Consider the following 14997-nt stretch of genomic DNA (forward strand, 5'->3'; position numbering starts at 1 on the left):
AAATACTTTGCACCAGCCAGCCAATGAAAACTATACCTCCTCTGTCCTGTTTCCGATCATTGTTTCCATCCAAATGGTGCACAGCTTTAAGCAAATTTCTAAATAAATTAATTCCTGCAACTCTGGTACATTTTGTTATTATGTTAATATGGCAATTTTGATTCTTCATGGATTTTGGCAGCCCAAACACAAACATGGCTGTTAGGGTTGATGGTGTGCTCTCTCTTTGTTGTCGTCTCTATTAGCTCAAAGCATTTTGTGTGCAGCCAGGCTGGACTGACTGGCAGGTTGTCATGTCTGTGGCTGTATAATGTAACTGACCAGCTGGTTGAGATGTCTGGTATCATCTGCTGGGAGGCTCAAGAGGTGAACAGGACATACAGAGCTGTGAATTAATGGAGATCTTTGTTCTGTAAATGTGAATCAGCCTGTAGACAACACACACACACACACACACACACACTACTGACTGACTGGTTTTCTGAATGACTGCTTCACAGACTGGACCTACACACTGACAAACTCCCTGGATGGAACAGAACATGCTTTGTATGACGCTGGAAGAAACACAGCTATATTGTTGTGTTTTCTGTCCATCATCAACTTCTCGTTCAGTCTACGGAGGAGGCTAGTCACTGTGCTGGTGCTATCGGAACACACCGGGAGGACATGGAGTGTGTGGAGTTTGGAAATATCCATCCATTAGCTAAACCCGCTTATCCTTGAGGGTTGCAGGGGGGGCAGGAGTCCATCTAAGCTGACGTTGGGGCGAGAGGCGGGGTGCAACCTAAACAGGTCACCAGACAATCACAGGGCTGACACGAAGGAACCAGAGCACCCAGAGGAATCTCACACAGGCACACGTACAACATACAAAAAAAGAGGAAAAACAAAGTTAGTGTGTAGTTTTTAGTGGCCTTTGTAAGCGTCTTTTATGTCAAGGAGGGGTGTAAGAAAATACCGATACACTTGAGTATCGTGATATTATGTGTATCGATTTGCAAAAACACTATTGATTTTTAATTAATAGTTAACATTTAGCAATTCGTGGCAGACTATGGTTCATTTTGTGTTGTGTTTAAACCCCCGTTTGACTCTCCCACTCCAACGCAACAATGTAAACTGAGACAGGAAGTAGCGTAAGGGCGCAAAAGTAAACTTTTTTAAACTCAGATTTTATGCATATGGTGGTCTGTTTTTATACTATGACATTTTTCCTAAAATTAGATTTTGAAAAGTCACATTATATCGCCTTGTTTACAGTACTGCAATATATCCTAGTATATTGAATTTTTAACCCCTGTATCATGATGCGTATTGTATCGCCAGCTTCTTGCTAATACACAGCCCTATTGTCAAGGTTGAGTTGCTGAGTTCTGCATTTGCAAGGGTTTTCTGTATTCACAGTAAAATAATTAGCATGCATTAGGGCTGTCAAACGATTAGAATATTTAATCGTGATTAATCGCATGATTGTCCATAGTTAAACGCGATTAATCGCAAATTAATCACACATTTTTTCTATTCTGTTCAAAATGTACCTTAAAGGGAGATTTGTCAAGTATTTAATACTCTTATCAACATGGGAGTGGGCAAATATGCTGCTTTATACAAATGTATGTGTATATTTATTATTGGAAATCAATTAACAACACAAAACAGTGACAAATATTGTCCAGAAACCCTCACAGGTACTATATTTAGCATAAAAAATATGCTCAAATCATAACATGGCAAACTGCAGCCCAACAGACAACAACAGCTGTCGGTGTGTCAGTGTGCTGACTTGACTATGACTTGACCAAAACTGCATGTGATTATCATAAAGTGGGCATGTCTGTAAAGGGGAGAGGTCAAGGGACCCCTTTGAAAATGGCCATGACAGTTGTTTCGCTAAAATTTAGCGTAAGTTTGGAGTGTTATTTATCTAGTAAGCTAGTATGATATGGTTGATACCAATGGATTCCTTAGGTTTTCTATTTCCATAAGACACCATTATCTTCACTCTAGCTTTAAACTGAGTCCGCTACAACCTAAACATCACAAGATGCATTAAAGAAATGACTGGTATTATAACGTGTTAACTTTGACAGCCCTAACATGCATATATCTGGACCAATGATTCCCTAAATGTAAAAGAAAGTGTTGGTTGAGCAGAAGGCAGCAGATGCAAACTTGATAATACAAACTTGCATCTGTGTGTTTCTGGTTTTAGGAAATGGAAAAAACAACTAAATCACATCCTTCCTTATTAAGCCCGAGGGAATTAAAGAGAAATTACAACTAAACACGGCCCAAACCAGTTGGTTTGAGATCCATCTGAGTTCAGGCTGAGAGTCAAAGCTGTAGTGCTCATACAGTATATGAGGCTGAATGTTGATGAATGAAATGGTGCAGATCAATATGCTTGTGTCCGCTGGTCAGTAGTAACACAGTAATGTGTTTTGGTAGTGGTGAGTGGTTAGTTTATTCATTTTCAACATGATTATTTGTTTGGACTAGAACTCTGGGTTCGATCTCATCCGTGTTGCCAAGTCCCTGCACATCCTGACACTTGATGGTTTATAAGAATTGTTTGATTACTATGTATGGAAAGTTGTATATCGATATGTTTAGTTTCTGCATTCACAAATCATACAATATTACACATCCCAACATCACTGAAACATTTCATATAGAACAAATCCTGTAATTAGAGTTAAACTATTATGGTATTTTTTATATTGATATAAGGTGGAAAAGGGGATGTTAAATATGATTTTTAAAATACACAAGCCAGATCAGTCTTTGATTAATGAATATGTTCCCTTGCATTGCCATTTTAGATGTAATGGTGCAGCCCTGCCATACTGGGACGGGTAATTACAAAACCAAATCATACAGGAAGTTGAGGGAGCCCCAGGGGCCTGTTCCTGGCAGTCTTTGTCACCAGAGCAACACAATTAATGGAAAAAAACAGCACAATCCCAATATTGACTACAGCCATTTCCATCTACCATTTCCATCTAACATCCTGATCAAATCAAGTTATCTGTAAAGCCCAAAAACACAAGTTTGAACTCTCTACTCTTAAGCAAGACGTTGTGATGTATTTAACTTCAAACTCCACTCATAATATTCAAGAGAAAGTGTGCATTCAATTTGTATTATTTCTGTTAAAATCATGGAGAAAAACTTGCAGGTCAGTGGATCTGTTTGACACGGCAAAGACTGCGGTTATTAATCAGATTGAAAAAATGCCAGATGTCGTTTGTCCTAACAACGTAACATGCGGGGTGGAATTTAAACTTCTGAAATATTACAGTAACTGATGGATTTCCAGTCGGGGCTGTTGGAATTGAAGCCGATACAGATCTCTATCTGTGTTTTTGAATCAACTCTGTTGTCATCAGTCTAGACATCTGCCTTTGCCTGTTATTGTTGTGCCGCGCTGCTGAGTAGTACACACTGCTAAAGCCTGGAGCGTCATCACAGCAACTGTGTGTCTGTGTGGGACATCCTGTTTCTATCACCCCGAGGATGGGGGCTGAAAACAAGGATTAACAGTTAGAAAGGCTTTTAATTCTTAGTTGATCAGCTGATCAAGCAGGAGAGGGAGAGAGGGAGAGAGAGAGAGAGAGAGAAAAAAAACAGTCCACCTGTCACTTTCATTGTTTAACCAGCCAGCAAGATATTTTTTTATGACTCTGAAGTCCTATTTGATTCTAGCTGCTATAAGAAATGAGTTTAGAAGCAACATTTTTCCACCCTTTGGCTGGTTACTGGTGTGAGTTTCCCAGCCTACCTTCCTGCTGGGCTGGTATTTCTGTTTCCCTGAAAGCCCTGTATCGGCTTTTTGACCCACAGCTGCCAGAGTGCTGCGTAATGACAGAATGGAAAAGGTGAACTGTTTTTCTGCGTGGACTCCCCCTTACTTACTGTAACTGTCTACAACCCAGACTGAAGCAAGGACACAGGAAGTAATAACCGACAGTATGTAGACTGATGTGTTAATAAAATGATCAAAAATCCAATTTACAAAATCATAATAGAATGAAAATAGGAAGCACAACCTTTTCCAAATGCAAATGTTGTGCTAACAAAGACTACGTTTTGCCCTTATTCTGAAAAAGACAATATTCCTACTAAGCTGTTTACATTGCTAATGAAAATTAATATTCCCGTTTACATGCAGCTGTGCATACTCCGATTAGCACAGCCTCCCTCTTTCATTCCTAAAACCACCTTCTTGAAAAGGTCGCCGTTGTGATATTTACACATATTCAAAAACCTGTTGATATCCAAGTTTTTAATAATGTTTAAAATTTAAAATGTGTTTCTCCTTCCGACCAGAAATATGGGCTTTTCTTTTGGGCACACATCTCTACCACAGCCTTGCAAACTGTCGGCTAGTTGGTTGTGTACAACGCACAGAGTTGGCCGCAAACTGCAGTAAAACCCCAATTGAGACGCATATTCTGAATACGCTGTATACCTGTCCAAAGAATGACCCTAAAATCCAGATAATAGCAGCATATCCCACATATTCAGAATAATAGTGGGATATTAGTGTGCATGTAAACATAGTCAGTGGTAACCACCTGTGCCAGCCAGCAAAGACGTTCTCATCGAGCAGTACCTTTAGATTAGGCTATTAATTGATTTGTTGCTTCTGCTGGACACTAATGGACATCATTTGTGTTATTTTACCAACCAACTTATTTTCTGAGATTAGGCGATACGCTGACATCCAATCGAGTCCAATAGAGAAACCTACATGAACACTTAGTTTCCTCAGTATAGATTAAAGTAGTGCATGCGGTAAGAGGGCCAGTGAGGATTCAATCCGACAATCACATAACATCTACATCCGCACTGGCTTTTCTTACTGGACAGGACACCTTATGTTAACGAGCGACACTGAACCACACGCCAGGAGTCATAACTCAGTCAAAACTAAACACTCAGACATGATACACATATCTTTAGATTCAGTGTGATGTACACTTTCCATGTATGTCATTATAGCTTCGAAATTCTAGTAGTATAGTTATAGTATAGTAATGTATGTAATTCCTTATAACTCCAAAACTTACCTGAGATTCATCAGTTGTTTTTTTAAAGTTTTCTTCAGTATCAAAGTAATCTAGCGATAGTTGTTGAACATTCATTGGTACATTACAAACAGGAAAAACTAATAGCTAATTCTACATACTTTTAATGGTGTCAGTTTGCCAAAATGTAAACAAATATAGGCAAAAAAAAAACAGGGCTCAAGATATAGCAAACTAACAGACTCCATGGCAACATTATGCTGCCTGTTTACATCTTTCAAAGCATGATGGGAGCTGTAGTTCCAAAACTAGAGTCAATACTGTATATGTAGTATAAGACAAAGAATAAAAGGACTCTAAAAAATCCATTAATGCTAACTTTTTTCATGTTTTCACCATAAAGAATCTATCTATCTATCGATCTATCTATCTATCTATCGATATGGATGTATTTTTTAAAGTATTTATAGTGAAACATGAAAAAGTTATCATTAATGGATTTTGACAGTCCTATTATTCTTTGTCTTAAACAGATACAGATATGAATTATGATTCTGTTTTAATGGTAGACTTTTTTGTTTACCATCACCATAGTTCTGTTTGTGTTAGCTTGTGTTGTCTGGCTCCCCCAGCTGGCAGCTCTACCAACTGTGTGCGTATATGTGTGTGTGTTGCTTTCAAAAAGACGTGATATGTTAAATGGTGTTTTTAGTTCCCTCCTCCTCCTCTACCATCTCCATCTCCATCTTTAAACCCCTTCCTCCTCCTCCACTCCTCTTCTTCCACATCTTCATTCTTGTCCTCATCCATCCTTCACACTTCCTCCTTCTCACTCTCTCCTCCTCTGCCTCTACCCCTTCCTCCTCCTCCTCCACATCCTCTTCTTGTGCTGCAGCTCTGCATCAACCTGTCTCTGAAAGTGCAGTAAAGAGGGTAAAAGCTGGGACCCATTATGTTGCACATGTCCAGTGGAATGCTGATGTAAACTGTATGTTGTTCATCCGCCCTATACTGATCAGCGTTGTGTTTAGGAGGCCACAGACTAACCGCTCCAGCCTGAGCCAAAACTTCAGGCACAGATTGCCTCCTTCCTCTCCGTCAGCTTCCTCTGTCTACAGACCCGAGGCTGTACATTATCACGTTGCAAAATTACACCTTTCCAACACAGCTCCCCCCCCCATCATCCCATCGCAGAGGTCAGAGGGCGAGATGGAGTCGGGAGGTGGCGGGGGCTCGGATCAGAGAAAGAACATTCTGTGCCAGAGAAATGCAGCACTGGTTCCCTCCTGCTGAGCACAAACAGCCTGCTGAATGGTTGGTGGGACCACACAGTCGGATGGTTCTGATTGGCTTCTGTGTCGGTCAGGAGGCGGGCTGGAAGGTCATCTCATGGGCACTGCCCGATGATGAATGTTTATCATATCGGAAGCACAGTAGATTTCTCCAACGTCCTGAATTCAGCTGTCACTCAAAAGGAAGTGGAATTTTTGCAGTTCATATTGCGATGAGAGATTTTCCTGAGCAGGTGTGCTGCACTGGTGTCACAGATCAAGGCATTCTGTATCAGGTTATTATCAGTATCATATATTTGGTCAGAAAAGTGTGGACCGACTGGCTGTGCACCATGCACAAACTCAGTAATTCAGTGATGATACAGTACAATATAAAAAATGTATTACTGGCAGCTTTTGCTGGGTTGTAGCTCAAAATATCTACTTTTTCCTCTGTATTTCTATCTTGGTGGCTTTTAAAACATAATTATTTATAAAATTTAATTTAATTTTATAAATTTCAAACAATAACCTCTTTGAACGCAAAAGTGTAAATGTGCATCGTTCTATGCATGGAAATGCTGGTAATTTCACAGTTCATAAATGTGTCTTAAAATGAATATATAAATAAACTTTATCATTATATGGTGGAGCTGCAACAATCGGTTGTTTAGACGATCGACAGGAAAGTAATCAGCAACTATTTTGACGATTGATTAATTATTAAAAGTTATTTAACTGTGTGTAACATTTCGGGGGATCTATTAGCAGACGTGGAATATAATATTCAAAACTAAGTTTTCATTAGTGTATAAATTACCTGAAACTAAGAAACATTGTGTTTTGCGTTAGCTTAGAATGAGCCCTTCATATCTAGATGGGGAGCAGGTTCTCTTCAAGGAGTCTGTCATGTTTCTACAGTAGCCCAGAACGGACAAACCAAACACAGGCCCTAGAGAGAGACTTTCGCGTTTTTACTTTACCTGAAAGCCACCGTAGTTCTCCGACATGCTTGTGAAACTGAGGTAACGTGAGCTGCAGAGTGCAAAACCGTGGTACCGCCAGCTGCCGTCTGACATCCGTTGCTCCTAAAGAAGTGTTATTATGGTAAGGATGGCTTCTGAGCGAGGTGAACTGTGTTACCACGGTTTTGCACTCTGTGGCTCACGTTACCGCAGTCTTGGAGAGGGAGGAGTGAGAGGAGGTGTACTCAGCTGGTTGCAATCTGCAACCATACCACTAGATGCCGCCAAATCCTCTATACTGTATCTTTAAGCTAAAATGTAGGGCTTCCATTCCAGATGTGTGAATAGAAATGTGCATTTTGGCTGGTCTTGTTAAATTTTTATCTTATCTCACACTTTTGTGAGCAGTGTGCAGGAGTTAGTCGTAAATCGTTTGAATAAAGTGTTAACCTCTTGGTTGCAAACTGAAGGCGCCTGTTCGTGTTGACGGACAAAATTCAGCTGTGCGTTTTATGGCAGCCATTTTTCTTAAAAGCACACTTCCTTAAGCTTTGAGCTCCAAGTTGGAGAGGTAAAAGATCAAGCAGATGGTTGGAACCTCTCTGTTGTGTTTCAGGCCCCGGGAATGACTTCCTATTCCAATTTGACATCTGTTTTTCGGAGGCTTTTTTGTTTTTTTCAAAGAGCCTTACAGTCAGCATTCAGCTCTTTCAGCATCAGTTTAACCACTTTGAGCGCACAGTAATGAAACCAAGTTGCAGATATCCTCCTGACTAAGACATTGATCCTGGAGTCATGACGGATGCATCAGTGAAATGTAAATAAGAGGAGTAGCAGTAGGCCTCTCCTCCGGTCGGGTGTCTCTGAGTTTGTTTGACAGAGGCAACATGTTGAGACACGCTTCAGTGTTTTATCACTCGGCATCCTATAAACAACACATCATTTCCCATAACTTTGTTTGGTCTCTGTTTAAACACAACCCCTGCTAACCTAAGAGGATGACATAATTACAGTTGTTTGTTCATGTAGTTGTTTCTAGTTCAGATTTTCCCCTCCTTTTGTTTAGGACACACACACACACACAAATAATCTCAAGCAGTGATTCAAAGTGTTTCCATAGCAATTAGTGTTTGTTTCTGTGGAAGACAGTCGAGGTGCTCTGAAGGTCTCGAACATTTTTCCAACCAGTGAAGTCAGTGAACCAGTGAGCTGCTGTCAGTAAGGCCGGGTTAAAAGACACTTAACTTAATGGTGATGACGAAGGTGTGCATCAAACAAGGTTATAGTTTTGAATTTTCAGTTAGTTTTTGTTTTTATTTTAGTTTTGACTTTTAAATTTCATTTTTAGTTCGTTTCCAGAGTGCGTTTGCTAGTTTTAGTTACATTTTTTGCACAAAGGTTTAGTTTTAGTTTTTAATATGGCTGTCAATCGATTAAAATATTTCATCACGATTAATTGGAAATTAATCACACATTTTTTATCTGTTAAAAATGTACCTTAAAGAGAGATTTGTCAAGTATTTAATACTCTTATCAACATGGGAGTGGACAAATATGCTTGCTTTATGCAAATGTATGTATATATTTATTATTGGAAATCAATTAACAACACATGTACTGCATTTAGCATTACAAAATATGCTCAAATCATGACATGGTAAACTCAAGCCCAACAGGCAACAACAGCTGTCAGTGTGCTGACTTGACTATGACTTGCCCCAAACTGCATGTGATTATCATAAAGTGGGCATGTCTGTAAAGGGGAGACTCGTGGGTACCCAGAGAACCCATTTCATTCACATATCTTGAGGTCAGAGGTCAAGGGACCCCTTTGAAAATGGCCATGCCAGTTTTTCCTCAGCGTTATTTATCCTCCTTACTGACAAGCTATCGTGACATGGTTGGTACCAATGGATTCATTTGGTACCAGTATCTTCACTCTAGCTTTAAAACTGAGTCCACTACAACCTCACAACCCCTTTCAGTTTTAGTTTACTATAATAACCCTGGTGTCAGCTTGGTGAGATGAGCTGCTGCAGTGTTCGGTTGCTCTCTATCTCCATCATCCTGCTTGATTTAAATCTCCCTGCTGTAGAGACAAAGGCCACGGCGAGGTGTGGCTCCTTTCTTTACAGTACGTCGGTCAGTCCTGTGTTTTCCTTCTGGAGCTTCTCAATCAGTTGTTCCCTGTCATCAGTTACAATATCCTCTTATTTAGAGGGACACCACAGCAACTGGAGGAGTTATTTGTAGCGGTGCTCGGTGGAAAACCCGGAGTGGAGAGGCCTTTTGTCACCGTGGATCTGGGATGATCTACTGGGCTCAACACCAGCCCACCCAGCAAACAACAAAATGATCTCATAAACAACCCGTCAGAGATTTTATCTCTGCTTTTTGTTTGTTGTATTGACACTTTTTAGACAGAAGAAACATACAAAGTTGTTGGTTGATTTGAAGCAGCCTGCACGCCTTAGTCATGGGTGCCTGTTTTTAGTCTTTTACAAGCTGGGTTCAGAGAGATGATGTGTGTGTGTGTTAGTGTGTTGTGTTGTCAGGCACTCTCCGCTAAATGCAAATCATTTGTTCAGGACTGTAGCCAACAGCGCCAGAGGCTAATTCAGGCTGACTGGTTTATCTGTTACATGCTGACGTTTCCTAAAGTTGGGGAAATGCCCCTTTACTGTGGGGGAACATTGTGTTTGTTTGGTTGCTGGATTTGGATTAGGAGTCACAAGAACAGGGAGGTTCAGTATTGATAGTGATACGTTGAGCTGATGTGCAAAATCAGGTTGTGGCCAATCAGGGCCTTCCTCAATGCCTGATCCAGTTCAGATTTATTTGTATTGTGTCCACCATTCTCTAAGTACACCTGCTATATAAAACACCACAATGCACTCAGTTATCACACTAGAACTGTATTCTGATGCTTTATGGTGACATTTGACATTTTGCAGTAGAGCTGGGCCAAAATCTTCTATCACGATATAGGTCATTTCATATCTCGGTAACGATATATATCCCAATATAGCATGTTTTCTGGTAATTCAATGAATAAATTATATGTAATAACCACATGGTAAAGCCTATTTTTGTAATTTCATGTAAATTACAAAGATAGATAAATTAAGTACTTGACAATGAGTATTTTCTTATTTTAAGACCTTGAGTGCAAAATAACCATGACAGTTTTAAGTAAAATTATTGAGAAAACAGAAATACATATAGGCCTATCCTATATTGCAATAGAAAAATATATACAATAGACATTTTTATATCATTTTGACGATATATATTCATCATTCATTCGTCATATTGCCCAGCCATATTTTTCAGGTGTACCACAAAATTTTGATGGTTGATAAGAGGGTGTCCCATCTAATCTTGTAAAAAAAAAAGTACGCAGTATTTTCTCATTTTAAGAACTTGAGTGCGATATAGAAAAAAAAAATAGCCATTTTTAGATTGTTTTGACGATATATAACGTCACATTGGCCAGCCCTAGTGAGTAGTATGATATAGTATTAGATGTCTGCCCTAATGTGAAAAAAGTCAAACATTTCATTCATCTGCATCAGTGTAACACGCCTCTCTCTCTCTCTCCCCCATCAGAGTGCCCAGAGAAGTGCACACGGCGAGCGTGCACAGCAGACGGCGAGTGCTGCCACCCTCAGTGTCTGGGCAGCTGCACTCTCCCCGGCAACGACACAACGTGTGCGGCGTGTGCACACTACTACCACCAAGGACGCTGCGTGGCCGACTGCCCTCCCGGCACCTACAAGTTCGAGGGCTGGCGGTGCATCAGCGCCGAGCTTTGCTCCAAAGTCCACCTCCCCGACTTCAACAGCTTCATCATCCACGGCGGAGAGTGCATGTCTGAATGCCCACACGGGTTCATGCAGACCGCGCCCAACAGGTGAGCCGCGATCCACACTGACGGCTGAAACAGAGCCACACTGGGTGGAGGTACTCTTATTGTTGGCCTGACATCGGTACCATCTCCACACCCTGATATTAGTTTCAATTCTTAAATTTCATCAGGGCAAACAGTGAATATAATACAACCGCTACAATGAAGGGCGGTTAGTGCGGAGACAACCATCCATCCTCGACCGCATTATAAACCTGGAGTTGTTTGGTAATATTATGAAGGTTTCTAGTTAAATCTCTGAATCTCTCCGAGACATCATTCTGCTGGTACCGTCAAATTGGCGTAAAATTTTTCAGGGATGGGAAATAAAAAAACGGAAAGGTCAGACTAGAGCTACAAGAGTTTAGAGAATGAATGTGCGTCAGTAAAATGACACCGTCTCCTGTCCCTCTCTATCTCTCCCTGTCTGTCTCCAGCATGTTCTGTACAGCCTGTGATGGTCTGTGCGATAAAGTGTGTGAGGAGAAGGTCATCGACTCCATGGATGCTGCTCAGTCTCTCAAAGGCTGCACCGTTATCAAAGGCAACCTGCATATCAACATCCGCAGAGGCCGTAAGTACTGCGGTGTACCACAGCAATGCTACAGTTAATACCTAATTATTTTATGTTTTTATATAATTCTGTAGATTCACAGTTCCTTATGTATTCAAATCCGAACATTGCACCTCCCGTGTTCTGTGAGGTAAAATTACTGTTTTTGTGAATGGAGTCTGGTCTGCTGGCTTTGAAGACAGCAATATAACGGATTCAGTTCCCCGTTGGAAAAAAAGCTCTCTGATGGCAAGGTAGAGCCCTAAATATTCTAAATATAGCATAAAATCTGTTTTTCTGATGCTCCCGTCCACAGCCACTTTACCTCTCCGTCAGACAGCCCTTTCTGATGGAGAACTGATATCACGGTCTTCAAAGCCACCAGACTCCATTCACAAAAACAGTAATTTTCCCTCGCAGAACGCGGGAGTATATATACAACCCCACTTCAAAAAAATCGGAACTAACCCTTTCAGTTATTTCCAAATTGCTAACAGCTAACTTTGACTTAGCTAGTGCTAGAGTTCACATTATTGATTAGCTTCATTTAGCTTGCTTTGGTAAGAGTAGAGTTTCCATTTGAAAAAAAAACCCAGAAGTGAACGCAGATAGACCCGCCCTTTAAAGAGGTTTGTTAGTTACACATTGTTAAACCATGACCGATGACACCAGAAGCCCCATAAAGCATTGGTCACAGATTTTCTAGAAAAATAAATAAGAAGCAAATTCAAACAGAAATATCAATTTATGTCACATTTTGTCAATTAATTAATGGCTACATTTATTTTTAATATTATTTTTGCTACATTTAATGACATTTTTATTTATTTATTGAATTTTTTTATTTTAACAGGTTCCATCCTCCATATAATAGACTCATAAAACAGGTGGAAAAACAATAGGTAGTAACAGTAGTGTGTCTGTCTTTTTGTGTGTTTTAGACAACATGGTGGCAGAGCTGGAGAGTTTCACAGGTTTGATCCAGAGGGTGACCGGTAACGTGCGGATCAGACACTCCCACACTCTGAGCTCCCTGGCCTTCCTCCGCAACCTCAGATACATCGATGGAGAGAAGCTTCTGGACGAGTAAGACCACACACAAACAAACACACATTTGACTGCATGCACATACACACCCAAACTCCCCAAAACGGGTCACAGTTGAGTCGGATGTTGGTGTACAGCATGGAGTTCAGCTCTACTCTTGTGTTCTCTTGAAATATCTTTTACTGTAGAGGATTCTCCTGAATAGTACTCAGCTCCATAGTCAATAGACAAATATACAAACTAAATATTGACTTGGAGAAGTTTTGTTGCCACAATCTAATGTGAGGAAGACATTTGTCACATAGAGTTTGGGAGTAATTGTGCAGCGTTAGTGTTTTAATGTGGCTGGTCGAGGTCGTCACTGAGAGGTTCGCAGGATGGAGAGAAAACAAAAAGGATGTTTTGACTGTGAGGGTGCAGACTGGGAAGTTTTTTTATGTGGGACAGATTACTTGTTTTGGGTTGGTGACTGTAATATCTTCACTGAAATAAACAAATGGAAAAGTAAATGTACTGACTGGAGCTCACGGCAGATGTCCCCCTTTTTTTTTTTTTATAAGACCTTGAATGCAGCACTAGTCCAAGGGAAAGTTCTCTCAGGGTCATGGAGAGGCCTTCACTCCCCCCCCTCCGTCTGTTTCTCCTTGAGTTCACAGGAATCTTACTGTCCCAAGGCCCGCATTACAGTCATTCCTGAATGTCTGAGTGTTACCCAATGACTCATAAAAACAGCACCTCCTCTCCTCTCAAACATAAAGAAGCAGGCATTGTCCTCGATGGGGAAAGTTGGCCTTGAGCTCGGCATGACTCACAATATACAGACAATAAACCAACACAGGAACATTATACAATGAAGGTAGAATGAAGAAACACATTGTTGACTATCATTCATTAATCCTCTCGTCTTTCTGCCCTCCAGGATGTACGCCTTCGTGGCAGTCGACAACCAGCAGCTCCAGTATCTGTGGGACTGGAAGCAGCACAACCTCACCATCAAGGCAGGGAAGCTGTTCTTCAGGGCAAACCCGAAGCTCTGCATGTCCGAGATCCGCAAGATGTGGGAGAAGACGGGCACCCGGGGCCGCTTCGACGAGAGCGACTTCCGGAATAACGGCGACAGAGCCAGCTGTAAGGGTCACATGAGCTTCAGTCTGCAAAACCACAAACATTTAAATTGCTACGTCCAGTACATGTTCAGGAGTCACTCTAGTTTACAGCAGTTTGCAAACGCCCCCTCTGAGCCTGATGTTGTTCTGCATCACGTGTCAGTATTTACTGCACTACTCTGTCAACAAGACTAATTGCTTTACATTTGAACAGATATTGAAGATTATAACTCACTCCCTCATTCCTGTCTATTTAGGTGAAAGTACAATCCTGACGTTTAAGTCAAACAGCACCAGCAGTACAAGGATCAAACTGACCTGGCAGCGCTACCGTCCCCCTGACTACAGAGACCTCATCAGCTTTATTGTCTACTACAAGGAGGCGTAAGTTTTTCTTGATTTAGATTTTTTCTCTTGAACTTGATTCTCTCATCTTATCAATCGACTTGTTTAAAGAGGATCTTACTCTTATTTTCAGGTTCATATTGTATTTTCTACTAGAACGTTTACATGATTAATGTTCAAAAAATGCTTTATTTTTCTCAAATCAGGTGTGCTGCAGCACCTCTTTTCACCCTCTGTCTGAAATGCTCTGTTTGAGCTCATGCCGCAGATGCACAAAAACTATATTACACACTAAAGGAAAGGGAAAAAGCATAGTAAGTCCTCGTTAAAGGCAAAAATCAGGGATCTATTGGAGCATCACTATCAGATTTATTAACAGGACTTTAAATACACTGAACAACAAATAAATCTAACTGATTAATAGCCAAGTTTCCATCCAAATTTAGAGCAAATTTCAAACAAATGTACTGAAAATCTGCAAAAGAAAAAAATGCACATTAATATGTGTTTCCATCAACTACTGCAGGAGTTGAATTTATAGAGATAAACAGTTGGTGATTTCAGTCGTAATTAAAAGAGCATCGCAAAAGCTTTTTGGTAATATTTCGACTTCTGTTTGAATTCCCGGTGTTTCAACTGAGGGAAAAAAACTAACTTTGTTGTAGGGCATGCCAAACTAGCTGCTAGGCAGGTAATATTCAAATGTGTTACTCGGTGACATCACCGTGTTACGGGGTTACAGGATTACCGTACTTCAAGCACGGAGTTTT

The 14997-nt window shown here is 40.6% G+C and overlaps 1 protein-coding gene across 2 annotated transcripts in view; it reads left to right on the plus strand.

Annotated features, from left to right (window-relative positions):
* LOC119476609 (insulin-like growth factor 1 receptor) overlaps positions 1-14997 on the plus strand; it is a 51689-nt gene that overhangs the window by 26034 nt on the left and 10658 nt on the right. For both annotated transcript variants that reach the window (XM_037750025.1, XM_037750017.1), the window contains exons 3-7: positions 10879-11182; positions 11614-11750; positions 12671-12815; positions 13696-13904; positions 14140-14266. In XM_037750025.1, coding sequence (XP_037605953.1) covers positions 10879-11182; positions 11614-11750; positions 12671-12815; positions 13696-13904; positions 14140-14266 — 922 coding nt within the window. The remainder of the gene's footprint in view (positions 1-10878; positions 11183-11613; positions 11751-12670; positions 12816-13695; positions 13905-14139; positions 14267-14997) is intronic.

The sequence above is a fragment of the Sebastes umbrosus genome, chromosome 2, assembly GCF_015220745.1.
Source record: "Sebastes umbrosus isolate fSebUmb1 chromosome 2, fSebUmb1.pri, whole genome shotgun sequence".
Taxonomy (NCBI): Eukaryota; Metazoa; Chordata; class Actinopteri; order Perciformes; family Sebastidae; genus Sebastes; species Sebastes umbrosus.